The 14,379-nt window shown below is 43.7% G+C and overlaps 1 protein-coding gene across 3 annotated transcripts in view; it reads right to left on the reverse strand.

Moving 5' to 3' along the window:
- The window catches only part of LOC137424441 (uncharacterized), a 106,252-nt gene extending 96,745 nt beyond the window's left edge, over positions 1 to 9,507 (reverse strand). The window contains exon 1 of one of the 3 annotated variants that reach the window (XM_068111901.2): positions 9,286 to 9,507. In XM_068111901.2, coding sequence (XP_067968002.2) covers positions 9,286 to 9,448 — 163 coding nt within the window. In that variant the 5' untranslated portion in view covers positions 9,449 to 9,507. Of the gene's footprint in view, positions 1 to 2,055; positions 2,432 to 2,898; positions 3,008 to 9,285 lie in introns of those variants that run through there. The other 2 variants (XM_068111904.2, XM_068111903.2) reach the window with 2 other exon arrangements.
- Between the last annotated feature and the right edge of the window lie 4,872 nt (positions 9,508 to 14,379).

A 14,379-nucleotide genomic window follows, 5' to 3' on the forward strand; every position in this document is an offset into this window, starting at 1 on the left:
TAATAGTCAAATAGAAAGAAGTCTTTGAAGCAAAATATTTGTTGGTACTTGCAGTGATGGGGAGGAATGGTTTCTAGCCTTTTCGACTTCCTTGCTGCAGAAAAATTAAGACTTTGTATTGATACATGTACTTGAAATGAACATGATGAAGGAACAATAGGCCTCTCTTGCATTCTTTCATTTATGCATCACTCCCGTCAGTATTTTAATTTTCACCACTACTTGCTTCCAAGATCTGCATCTTTTTGCATGTATAAGTTTTGTCATACACAGAATTTTTACCTGGTATAAAGCTATATTTTCATACTTGCTTTTCCATCTGCACACTTGTGAACGTGTATTGAAAAAAGTTGTTCACATATTTCATCCATATTTCCATATTTCAAATCCATATTTCATCCAAATCCATAGATCCATATTTCAAACTGACTTTGATCGATACCTAGTTTGTACTGACACTATTTTCATACAGTCCTCCTAAATAGGGATCAGTGCTGGTGGTCTAAGTCACCCAGCATGATCAACAATACATCACAGGTGAGGGGTATTGGGTATCTTGAAAATGCTGCTACCTTGCCTACTTGTAGAAATAGTACAACAAGGTATTCACACCATGTTTGCATTAAAAAAAACAAAAAACACTCGTTTACCAACCATGCAAGTCAGTCTATAATATGCTTGAAGAACTGAATGATTTTCAGAATAAATACATTTTAAAATAACTTATTAAGCTTGTGTTCATTATTTACAAAAAGGCCTACCAGTCCCATTGGCTGTCTTTAATTTCTCTCTGGACGGCGCCACAGCAGATGAGGAGGACCGCAAGGCATGAGGACACAAAAACAACACCTCTATATGTGCCATCCATGCTTTTCAAAAAAAAAAAAGGAAAAAAAACAAAACCGCATCGCCGCATCAATTCTGGAACTTTGGTCTGACCAGAGACCAGCACTATATTTTCTTCGGCCTAATCCTGGGATCCCCAGGAGTAAAATAGGCTATTTAGTTTTCCCAATTTCAGCTTTGGTCTGCAGCATTCTCAGGTTTGGCCTCCCGCATAACATTCGTGTTCGCATAACGTTCATTGTTCTCATTGTGACGATGTTGCTTTCCCGGGTGCCGCGCGATCGGTGCAGCCGTTTGTGAGGCACCCGGGAAAGCAACATGTCTCCATCGATCGCTAACAGATCGCCGTCTCCATCGATCTTGCCAAGGCCGTAACAGCTATCGGCTCAAAATCCTTTTAACTGTTGATTTGGAACAGTTACACGTATCGGGAATTTCGTACACGTATCGGGAGTACATACGACATAGCGATTGTGAACACGATTATCGATCACGATTCACGATCACGATTTGAAACACGATGGAATAATATTTATCGATATGAACAGTGATGTGGCTTTTATTGAAATTCTAAAGATACTGTTTAGATTTTGATGATTTGCGTGTGATATGATTCAACGGATGTTTATATGAATCGTATAAAAGAAAATAAAAACCTTCAATTTCTGATATTTTGCCTTTTAATTTGGGCCTCCCAATTGAAGCCCCGCCCATAGGGCGGGTACCGTTGCTCGTATACACAATACACACAATATATACACAACACACACAACACACACAACACACACAACACACACAACACACACAACACACACAACACACACACACAAACTCTAAACAAGATTTTATTACTTAGAAACACAGGAGGCTCGGTGCATTAAAACTAGAGGGTTGCCTTAACCACCAAGGACGTTACATGGAAGTTATCAAGTTGTAGATATGAAAATATATCCCACAGTGGGTGGGGCAGGTGGGCAGGGAAGAAAGTGCAACCCGGTGGCATGAATCTACCTTTATAATCAATTTGAACGATTTACCAGCAATCCCATACAGTCACACCACATGTGACAGGATTCAAATAAAATAACTAGAAATAAAGACATGAGAGCAACTTCCACCTGGCCTGGCACACCACCCGGAGGCAAATTCAAGAGGATAAGTTTGGTGGGGGTGGAGGGTGGCGAAAGCGATCCAATGATCTCCACAGACCTGCCGACCCGGTGACCACCATTAGCTTCACGTCGCACGGAGAGGGCTCCGACGCTCCGACGAGGCAAAAGAACCGGACATCAGGCGCGGCGGGGCCACGAAGCCAGAGGCCCTGACGCGGTCCCGAACCCCCGAATCGCACAGTCCGGACTAGCTCCATGGCGCCTCACCAAACGAGGAACTCTTCCCTCTCGGACCACACGCGAGGCAGGCGAGCCCCTGCAAACATGGCTAGGTAACTCGGCTAACCTTAAAAAAGAAAAGAAAAACAACAGGTTACCCTCGAGGTCCCATTAATCGCACTCTACCCTTTCAGCTTTCAGCAAGCAACTCGCTACCGCAATCCCTCCTCACTGTGTTCTCTCCATGGAGACGCAGCAGGTGTCACATTTCGCTCCGCCTCCCTCTCTGAAAAAAACCCCCACACTCCTTCGCCCAAATCCGTCCTCTCGAGACCATATCAGGCAAGAAGCAAAAGAAAGATAACAGAACATAATAAAACACCTCATGAAAGAGGACCACTTTCGGAGCGATCATGACTCAAGGCTGACATGAGAAGCCCACATGTGTTACACAGCAAGTGCGTGATCAAACACACCCTCGAAGCCCCAGAAGCGACGGCTAAACGGACCTTGGTCCCCGGTGAAGGGAATCGAGAGCGCTCCCTGCACTCAGGGAAGACCTAATTCCCATATGCCGCTCATTCCGGGTGTTCATCAGGAGGTGAGCGGTCTAACACAAGGAGAGAAAAAAAACAAACAAACATCCAAACACCGAAAAAGGAATCTTTAAATAAATAATAAACCTTCGTTAGATAATAGGTTATTTCATCAAGTAATTTACCTTTTGGCTCAATGATTGGGATCTTCATGGTCGATTGGGTCTTTTTATTAAAATTTTATACAGAGTCGAGGCTCATGGAAGAGCTAGAACACTGAATAGATCAGGATGCACATGGAAAAAAAAAGGAACAGCAGAATGAGGGGGAGGAGGTGGAAATCAACAGCAGGGTTGAGGGACAAAATAGAGGGAGACTTTGACAAATAATGACGGTGGGGGGGAATGAGGGTTAGGGGAGGAAGCATGGGGTTGACAAGATGGACGCAGAAGGAAACGAGAGGGTTCGTAGAACACCTTACTCCACACACTCTTGAGAAACACGGACATGGGCGGGGTCTACAAGAGGCAAATTTGATTGGTCACAATGACGTAAAGCTTTTTGAAATTGCCAATAAGGTGATGTGTTCTACAGTGTTCAATTATATAATTCAATTAAAATAAAAAATTTTAAAGGTTGTAGGAAAAAAAAAATCTAGAGGTATACCGCCGTTGATGCAGTGTCTTTTACATCACCTTATTTAACACGTCACATTAGTTCTTTGTGCCTGTTGCTTGTGTCATTTATAACATCCTTAAAACAGTACGTTTCTGGTTTGGAATGATTTTCAATTTTGTTTGATTGCCAGACAGGCAGACGGAGCAAAAACATTATCTCACTCCTCTTTGTACGTGTAAGATAGGGACAAATTCGGAGACAAAGTACTGCTAAACTGCAGGTTTGTTTTCCGATAATAGTATATAACATTCAACGGAAACACAGGCATTCCTCAATCCCAAACTGACGTTTGTAGGCCAGACAGGCAAAGTGAACCAATTGCTTAACCCTGTCTTTCACTTCATGTACGTGCGGTAACTACAAGGAAGGAAAAACTGGAAATTGGGAATGAGATGGACATGGGGGTGGGGTGGAGTTAACGAGGGTAGAAAAGATCATGGTTTTGGATGGGGGAGGGAGGGGTGATCTGAGATGGTGGTGAATGGCCGTCTTGAAGACCTGGAGGGACGAACGAGATTGAATAGAATGTGCAAATTGGTTCCACAGAAGGGGAAAAAGAGGAACGAATGAGTGGAGGTGAGCAGAGATTCTGGATTTTTGGAGTTTCAGAAGGTCCATGGAGGACCAGGTGCATCCTGCAGAAACCTGTGAGGGAGAACAGGTGGAGAAAGTATAGAAAGAGCAGAGGATGCATGACCAGAAAGGAGTCGGTCAAGACAGAGACCATCGACCTGTCTGCGATGGGAAAGTGATAGGCCTGTGGACTCGGCTTCATCGTGGGAGATTCCAATGATATTGCAGGCTTTGGTTTCCACAGCGTCAGGTTGAGGAAGGTGTGAGGTTGGGGAGAGCAGTACCCCCATCAAGCTGTGGAAGAAGGCCTTGTAAGTGGGAAGGAGTTCAGGTGTGCCAAATTACAAATTCCTGCTCTCATCTACAGGGGGCACTGAATCGGTGGGGCAGGTATACCAAGAGCAATGATGCAACCAGCACCCACAAGGCTGCATACCAAATGAAACTGCAACCCGAGGTTCAAAAGGCTTTCGGCACGAGATCCTCAACATAGTCCACGAAACCCAAACTCTTATCGTCACACAATAACGTGTCGGTCTCTTCGACTCGTTCCCCATTCTGAGAATTCACAAAAAATGAACTCCTCCAAAAAAGAAGAACAGCACATTGTCCGTACAAGAAACGATTACAAAAGTCCATGAAGGAGGAAACAGAAAAGAGAAGAGCATTTGCATCATGATACATCTTGGCCAATAATTGTGGTCATGGTTTTGGTAATGTCTATAGAGAAGTATAGTCGGGTTTTTAAGGAGATCAGAGTGCAGTGAAGTGAGTGTTTTGTGCAGGAAAGTAATACAGTGCAATGTTCAATAGCATCAGGTGTCGGAACCCAGATTATGTGGAACACCTGCTGGTTGGCATCAAAACAGCACTTCCATCATGGCCCAGAGCAAAGTTGTGGATTTGCAGGATTATCCGCCAGCACTACCTTCGGGCAAAAATGCGACATTGCAAGGATCTTGGAGTCACTGAGGCTCCACTTCCCCGCTCAAGCAGTGCCCTATAGGATGCCCCTATATAGGGCTATAGGATGCCCCTAGACCTAGAGGATGCACTGCCGAAACGGTGCCTAGGAGTCCCTATACACTAGGAATGGAAGCCATTTTGTATCCATCGAGCGCGACACACCGAACCTGCACCCATCGTGCGTGAAGCGTCATGCGTCCGTCTTCTCATCAACCCGTCTTCCTCTGCACCCAAAAGGAAGATATTACAGCAGCGAGTCAGGGCAGGAATTTGTAATTCCACCAGGATTCTGGTGGTACCTCGCATCTTAGCGATGGACACGGTGGAATCTTTAACATCCACTAACAAATGACAGCAAATGGGACGCCCGGCTTAACGTCCATCTGAGGGACGACAGACATGAATTACCTGCCTGTGAAACACTGGGATGACCGTTCATAGTGTGTACCTCTGGGCCATCCTGCCAGACGCTTGAGAAAGTATGGATAAGGAAGGTTATTCTTTGCAATCGAAGGGAACATGAATGAATTAATTCAGAAAGAACAACAAGGAAGGAAAGAGCTGCATTAAAATGGGTTTAAGCCAAAAGTCAAAGGGGTTTTTTTTCTTTCTTTTTTCCAAATTTAGTTATTTCAACACAAGTACTGTGCCACTGAAAACATGCATACACATGTAATATCCCTTCACATATAATGAAAACATGTACATTTAACAATCCTTCACGTGCATTGAAAACATGCATGTACATGTAGCATTCCTTCACATGTGTTGAAAACATGCATGTATGTGTAATATTCTTTCACATGTGCTGAAAGCATGTACATGTAGTATTCTTCACATGTACTGAAAACATGAACATGTATTACTTCGTATGTACTGAAAACATGTACATGTAGTATTCCTTTGCATGTGCTGAAAACATGCACATGTACTATAAACATGTACATGTAATATTCCTTCACATGTGCTGAAAACATGCATGCACATGTAAGATTCATTCACATGTGCTGAAACATGTATGCACATGAAACATTCCTTCATATGTGCTGAAAACATGTACGTGTAGTATTCCTTCACTTGTGCTGAAACATGCATGCACATGTAATATTCCTTCACATGCAGTGAAAACATACATGCACATGCAGTATTCCTTCAAATGTGCTGAAACATACATGCACATGTAGTATTCCTTCACATATGCTGAAACATGCATGCACATGTAATATTCCTTCACATACAGTGAAAACATACAAGCACATGCAGTATTCCTTCACATGTGTTGAAAACATGCATGTATGTGTAATATTCTTTCACATGTGCTGAAAGCATGTACATGTAGTATTCTTCACATGTACTGAAAACATGTACATGTATTACTTCATATGTATTGAAAACATGTACATGTAGTATTCCTTTGCATGTGCTGAAAACATGCACATGTACTATAAACATGTACATGTAATATTCCTTCACATGTGCTGAAAACATGCATGCACATGAAACATTCCTTCATATGTGCTGAAAACATGTACGTGTAGTATTCCTTCACTCGTGCTGAAACATGCATGCACATGTAATATTCCTTCACATGCCGTGAAAACATACATGCACATGCAGTATTCCTTCAAATGTGCTGAAACATACATGCACATGTAGTATTCCTTCACATATGCTGAAACATGCATGCACATGTAATATTCCTTCACATACAGTGAAAACATACATGCACATGCAGTATTCCTTCAAATGTGCTGAAACATACATGCACATGTAGTATTCCTTCACATGTGCTGAAACATGCATGCACATGTAATATTCCTTCACATGTGCTTAAACATGCATTTGTAGAAATTTGTTCCTTCACATGTTCCTTCACTTCACCGAACCCAAATGTGTTCCTTCACATGTGCTGAAAACATGTACATGTAATATTCCTTCGCATGTGCTGAAAACCTGCATGTACATGTACTATTCCTTCACATGTGCACGTAACCCTTCATTACCTCTGCCACCGAAGGTTAGAAGCACCATTGAGAAATGGGACCGAAAACGATATACAGCACGGTATCTCAAAAGTTTGTGGACGGATTCAGACGAAACCTGGTGGATGAGTTGGGTAGATAATGAGAACAATCCGATTTGATTTTGGTTATGGTCTGGATCTAGATCTGACCTGTCAGTGGGATACAAAATGTAAACTGTTCAGCCTGGCGGAGGTATGCTCTCTGGCGAGTGCAGTTCTTCTTATAAATTGCCACATTAACCACGTCATGAACACTGACATGTTGTTAACCAATGTTAACTGCAACACGTAGACTAATTGAAATAAATAAATAAATAAACTTGTGTTGCAGACAAACAAGTGACGTGTTTACCTATAAGCAACTTTGCCAGGATGTTCATATCATATGGTATGTCATTAATGATCTTTAGACGTTTCCTTGATTATTTATGTCTGTTTATGAGTTATACCCATCTATCAATATGATTGCAGCACCACACCTGAATGTGCACACATGGGTCCACAACTTATGGTACCTGGCACAGAAACGGAAAATAAAGTATATATAATTACATGAAAAAAAAATATATATATATATAATTATAAATACTTTCTTTTCCGTTTCTGTGCACTCATTGAATAAGCTACAGGTGGATACAAAATGGCGCCCATGAACCACGTGACCAGAAATTTCTGGGACGCCATGTAGATCCTCCTCATATATATATATATAGTGACACTTTCAGCTCCTCCTGTTCTTCTTCTTCTTCCCCTCGTTTTCTTCCTCCTCTCTTCTTCTACCTCGCTTCCTCTTCCTCCCCAAGGAGCTGATACACGTACACCACATGTCGGACAAGCACATTTGTAGACATTGGACAAACATATGGGAGGCTTACGTTGGATTTAAACCTGACAAATCCCACACTCTTACGATGTCTCTCCGAAAAGACCGACTGGACAACCCTCCCATCCACTTTCTGAATAATCCTCTCCAAGAAGTTCTGTCACTCAAGCTTTTGGGTCTCACAATCTGCCATGATCTTTCCTGGGAAAACCACACTTCCAAGCTGGCCTCCAAAGCCAGTCGCCGACTGGGCATCCTCCGTCGTGCGAAGTGCTCCCTCGGCACACCTGAGCTCCTCACCACATACAAGGCTTTCATCCGCAGCTCAATGGAATACTGCTCTCCCCTCTGGGCTGGTGCTCCTGCCTCACACCTAGCTCGTCTTCACGCTGTTGAAACCAAAGCGTTCAGAATCATTGGAATCTCCCGCGATGAAGCTAACTCCAAGGGCCTTTCACTCACTCACCGCAGGCAGGTTGGTGGTCTTTCCGTCTTCTACCGACTCCTCTCCGGCCTTGCCCCCCTAGCTCTCTCTGGGCTCTGTCCCACAAATATTCCTACAGGTCGCACAAGATCTGCCTGCAACCCTCTTATGGTTAAACTGCCAAAATCAAGACTCTCTGCTCACCTTCACTCCTTCATTCCTCTTTTCTCTTTTCTCCCACCTCTGGAACAAACTCCCTCACTCTCTTCAATCCCACTCCTCCCTCCAGGTCTTTAAAACAGCTGTTCACCACCATCTCTTATCTTCCCCCATCCAAAACCTTGATCTTTTCTACCCCCGCTAATTTCACCCCAGTTCCACTTTTTTGAAATACCAACTTCTGTCCTGGAAGTCCTTGGGTTTTATACTTCTCCCTCCCCCTTCCCACGCCTCCTCCCCCCCTTCCCACGCCTCCTCCCCCCAAGCCCTCTCCCTGCCACACATCTCCCTGCTCTCAAATGTTGTGTTTGTGTGCTTCCCCTTCTCTCCCCATCTTGTTTTCCGCTCCCTCTTTTTATATATTTTGTTTGTCTGGTTGATTTGTTTGTGAAGTAAATGTTAGCTCTTTCACGAGCCTCGATTCAGTATCCAAAAAAACAAACAAAAAAAAAAACAACAACAACCTGGATTACCTGCATTGGAAGCCAGGAGTTCAGATGGGAACCAAGTCATTAAAAGGTGTTGTTATTTATATCACAGGAACAGAATAGGTGAGACCGGTTAGTAATACCAATACTGTAATAGTATATATTAACGGCGAAATAAATACAAGATTGTACATCGGGATTGGAACTTGAGATTCCACCATGAATTGAGATTCCAGTGCTTAGATGGGAACACCAAACAGGTGTGGAAGATTTACAAACTCAATTATTCATCCCAAATCGAATTTCGCTCTTTCCTTTGAGCTGGAATCACAATGCACAATCACCTCATGGTGCCACCTTGGTCATACTTACGTAAACTTGAATCGTCGGTAAAGACAACAACGTTACTGGAATATCGACCTGTACCTGTACCTGTACCTGCAACGTGACGCGGACAGCTCCTAGGGACGTTTGCATGAGCGAGCCTCGCTGCTCGCCCTGTGACGACTTGTGGCGAGACGACGCGCCGAAGGGCGGCCGACGGAGCGAGCCATGAGCACGTTCTTCGCTCGAGCACAGATAATGGGGAAGCACGGAGCATGATGTTGGGGGAAGCGCGTCGGTTCTGAGGTACCGAGAACTTTCAATACATACGCGTATGACGTCATCGCCCTTGACCAATAGGATGCCGGTTGTGACATTGACTTTTGAGATTTCACAAACCACGTGACGCCGTTAATAAGCCTGCGCAATGGTGAACAACATATGGTTGTTTCTCCGTATTTATAAGTTTTATGTCATATATCATTTTAAGTGTTATTGATGTGTGTGTGTGTGTGTACATACATTACATACACATAATCAATACCGGTCACAAATATATATATAATTTTCTTAAATTAATTATATATATGTGTGTGTGTGTGTGTGTGTGAATGTGTATATATATATATATATAACTGTGAGAAATAGTAGAAACTCCACAGTACGAGCAGGGCGTCTCATTTGCATTGAATATATAATCGGGAGATTGAATAAGACGCGGACGTAGCTTCAGGGCTTCGATCTTTAATTCGACAAGCTTTCGACCAACAAAGGTCTTCTTCTGAGTCTACAAAAACAGCAGGCATGTATATCAGTCAAGTGTGTATGGTGATGTGTGTGAGATGTGTGATGTGAGTAAAAAATTGCATACAGAAGGGAGAGCCACGCCAAATATACGGCAGGCCAACCCCAGGGAATACGATTAAAAAAACTTTTGATGGCATTTTTTGTTAAAAGCTGACAACCGGGCTAGAAAGTATCAGTATGGTCCAGGCTTTCAGAAACACCAGGTTGCCAAAATGAGATTTGACCTTGAAGGTCAAATTTGGGGGGTCAAAGGTCAAAAGAGGTCAAATTTTCAAAAAAATTTATTTCGTCTTGTCCTTTCATATTACATCGAGTTTGGTATGAAGACATCTTCGAAAATAAATGCCAAATTCTCAATAATGTGTTGCTTTTTGTGTTATTATATAACACTCGCATAACCATTCTTTAATGATGCTTCTCCTTTTATTTTTCAGGTTCCAAAAATGGATGGTGATGGACTCCCTCCACTTGCCACACTGAAACGGAAGCGAGATACCAGTGCAACTGTTGATTATTCCAGTTGTATTATCTGCCAAGAAGGGGTAAGGCGCAACGAAAAGCTAAGTCTGGCTTCTGCTGACGGGAAAACAAAGATCCAGCAAGCTGCTGCTGAAAGGAGACGTCTTAAGGATCGGGCATCCTTGGCTATTTTGAACAGACTGATGAGTATAACAGATGAGGACTGGGCTGATGAAGTAATGAAGTGGCACAAGACGTGCTACATAAATTTCGCATCGGAGAATCGCTTGTCTCGACTACGACATCGAAGGAGCAAGGAACAGGCAGCTGATGAATCTACTACCACTACAGCAAGGATGGATGAACAAACTGCAAGTTCGTCGTATGAATCTCGTAAGCATGGGCATGCCTCAGTTGAATGGGAACACTGTATATTCTGCCAACGATCAGGAAAGGCTCAGCTCCACAGTGTAATGACAATGCAAGTTTCGCAACAGATCATCGACTTGTCAAAAGAGGACGTTGTCATGTCAGTTAGGATGGCCAATGTTGTAGACTTAATTGCTGCAGAGGGGAAGTACCACAAGCAATGCTTTGTTGAATTTGAGCGGAGGGTGAAAAAGACAAAAGGCCGTCATTCTCTGTGTTCAGATCCAGCCCTGAATGCCCTGGGGGACATGTTACTGGAGGGTCTGTCCGTTGGTAATGTGTACGATATGGGAACTGCTTGGGAGAGATATGTAGAACTATGCAATGCCAAGAACCAAGATATCCCTGATAGCTTCTTGTCCAGAAGACAGACCTTCTATACTGCATTACAGAATGTTATTGGTGACGAAGGTTCATTCATAAGACCACGTAATCGAAAAGCACAACTTCTTCTTTATCCCAGTGACAAATCTCAGTATGTCATTGCCTGTGCCCTGTCGGATATCTCTGACCGAAAGGATGACTGTGATGAAGATGACGCACCCACGATACAGCTGCCACCAGTCAATGAACTGCAGGAAATTGTTCACTCTGCCCTTCAACTTCGAGCAGACTTGGAACGGATGCCTGGTCACGATAAAGTGTGGAGGGGTCTAACAACAGACGCAGTGGAAGCCATTATTCCAGATAGCTTATATCTGTTTCTCTCTGTACTGTTTGGTGGGACTGATGTGTTGGATACTGATGATCACGGAGAGATAGAAAGTTCTGCAAGTTCAACGAAGCAAAGAATACTAAATATCGCTCAGGACATTGTATTTGCGCTTTCAAAGGGGAAAAAGTTGACTCCAAAGCATGTCGGCCTGGGGATGACCTTACACCAAGCCACAAGATCAGAGAAACTGGTGGATCTCTTTCATGCTGCTGGTGGTACAATAGGTGTCGACACAGTAAGACGCATGGACACAAGTATCGCGAGTGACATTCTTTGGAAATTTGAGGAAAATAACAACACGTACATCCCGGATGGCTTGGTACCCTATGAACCTGGTAGGCTAATCTTAGGATCAGCTGACAACATAGATGTCAACGAGTCGACAATAAGTGGTCAAGGTTCATACCATTGCACACAGTGCAATGCTTGGCAACGCGGACCACCTCCTCCAAGAACTCCTGTTAAGCGTGTGCACGGACGAGAGAAGGCTCTGAGAAAGGAGACTGTCGATAAGTTGCATGATGTCGATCCCCCCAAACTACCTATTGGCACAAGAGTTGAACCCAGGATTCCGAATGCTTCTAGCATTGAACCGAATGACTGGTTCAAAAGTAGTCCATGTAGGAAGGCAGCAACACGAATGACTCACGTCTGGGTAATCTCCAGGATGGACACAGGTAATGGCTGTGCTGTTCCTCCATGGGCAGCATTCAACGAGTGTGTGAGTACCGTAGATCCACCAGTGACGACGGTGGGAATGGCACCGATCCTCAATGCTACTGCGGATGAATATGGGACCATCACCACGATCATAAACCGATTTGTCCAGCTCAGCAGATACCTTGGACAGCGCCATACCATCGTTTTCTTCGATCAGCCTCTCTATGCCAAAGCAAAGGAGATTGTGTGGGCTTCTGAAGAGTACAGCGAAGTAGTTGTCCTGCTTGGTGGTCTCCATATCTCCTTCAACTTCCTTCGGGCCATTGGTCAGCAAATGGAAAGTGCAGGCCTAGATGATGTGTGGGTGGAGTCTGAAATCTTTGGACCAAATGCTGCCAAGTCAATGATGGATGGGAAACACTATTACAGGGCTATTCAGGGACATATCTGGGCCTATGAAGCCCTTAGTCGGATCAAGTTTGAAGCTTTCTTGGATTGGCTACAGCGGCAAAATCCTGAACTCCATCAGGAACTGGTTGTGCTTCGATCAGCAGTATCAGCATTGTTCAAGAAATATGGTACGAGAACCCGAGATGAATGTCTGTTGAATGCTGTGACTGAATGCAACGAGCTCCTCGACCGTACAGAATATGTAGAGAAAGCTGACGAATTCCACGCCATGCTGAAGCAGAATCCCAACAATGCCTTCTGGTTGCAGTACCTTGAGATGGTGGAAATTTTATTATCATTCGTCCGCGCTAATCGAGATGGGGATTGGTTGCTCCATCTTGATTCATTTGCCGAAATGCTACCATGGCTGACCATATATGACCATGTCAACTATGCCCGGTGGGGTCCTGTTTACCTCACTGACATGAGAGGACTCGCACAGACCGCACCAGAAGTCCACGAAGAATTCCTGGCAGGGAATTTTGTAGTGAAACGACACGCAGGCAGATTTAACCAAGTTCCAGTTGATCAAGCCACTGAATGGATTAACAAGGTATGCAAGCTCTCAAATGGTATAATTGGCATCACACGGAATGACACGGCAAGAGACAGGTTCTGCACAACTTGGTCTGAAAGGTCGCAGATATCAGAGGACACCATGCGTCTATTCGGTCTTCGCAACGACGAATCGGACGAAGATTTCTCAACTCGTAAAGATGGTCTTCCATCCAAAATGACACGGGATTTGGATGCGGTGTCCAAGCTTGAGGCTCAGTTCCGACGATTCAAGGCGTTCACAATATCCGATCAAGACGACGCAACTCCCACTATTACACAGCTGAAATCACTGACTACCAACGACATTGCAACCGAAGAGATAGCTGCAGACCTCCTCACTGCCGACGAAAGGGGGAAAGATCTCGTGTTGAAGAATGTGAAGGAGAGATTAGTGGAGAAGTCTGTACCTTTCTTCGATCGACAGAAACGCCAGAAATCGAAGACGTTCGCAACCCTCTACGAGACACCGGTGCAGGATGGGAAGCAGAAGGTCACCAAGACAATCAAAGCGGACAGGTTGGAGGTTGGCAGGCAACTGACGGACGATTAGAAGTGGTGTGGATGAGGACACCATCTGTTCCAAGTAGCTGTTTGGAACTAGTTACTTGTGGATGTAAAAGCAAGTGTCGCACACAAGCTTGCCGTTGCCACAAGATTGGACAACCATGCATGCCTGCATGTGGCTGTGATGCTGAAGGATGCATGAACACGACAGGAACTGATACTTAAGAGAAGTGATTTGGCGACACCTCAAATCGATGGAAGATGATGTCTTGTTTCTTCAAATGTAGTTGCCTAATGCATCATTTACATTTACCAACAGGAACAATTGATTCTTAAAGTAAAATTTGACTTTCGACTTTGAAATTTCACCTTTAAACTGAATGCATTTTATTATGCGTATTCAAAGAGTAAAAAGCATTTACATTCATGAATCTATTCACATTTAGCTATTGTTACAGAAGTTTAACCCCTTATAACTCATTAAATATTCAATGGTTCATACCAGACTCGATGTTGTATGAAAGGACAAGACAAAATAAAATTTTTTGAAAATTTGACCTCTTTTGACCTTTGACCCCCCAAATTTGACCTTCAAGGTCAAATCTCATTTTGGCAACCGGGTGTTT

This window comes from Myxine glutinosa, chromosome 4 (assembly GCF_964187855.1).
Source record: "Myxine glutinosa chromosome 4, kmMyxGlut1.1, whole genome shotgun sequence".
In the NCBI taxonomy this organism is placed as follows: Eukaryota; Metazoa; Chordata; class Myxini; order Myxiniformes; family Myxinidae; genus Myxine; species Myxine glutinosa.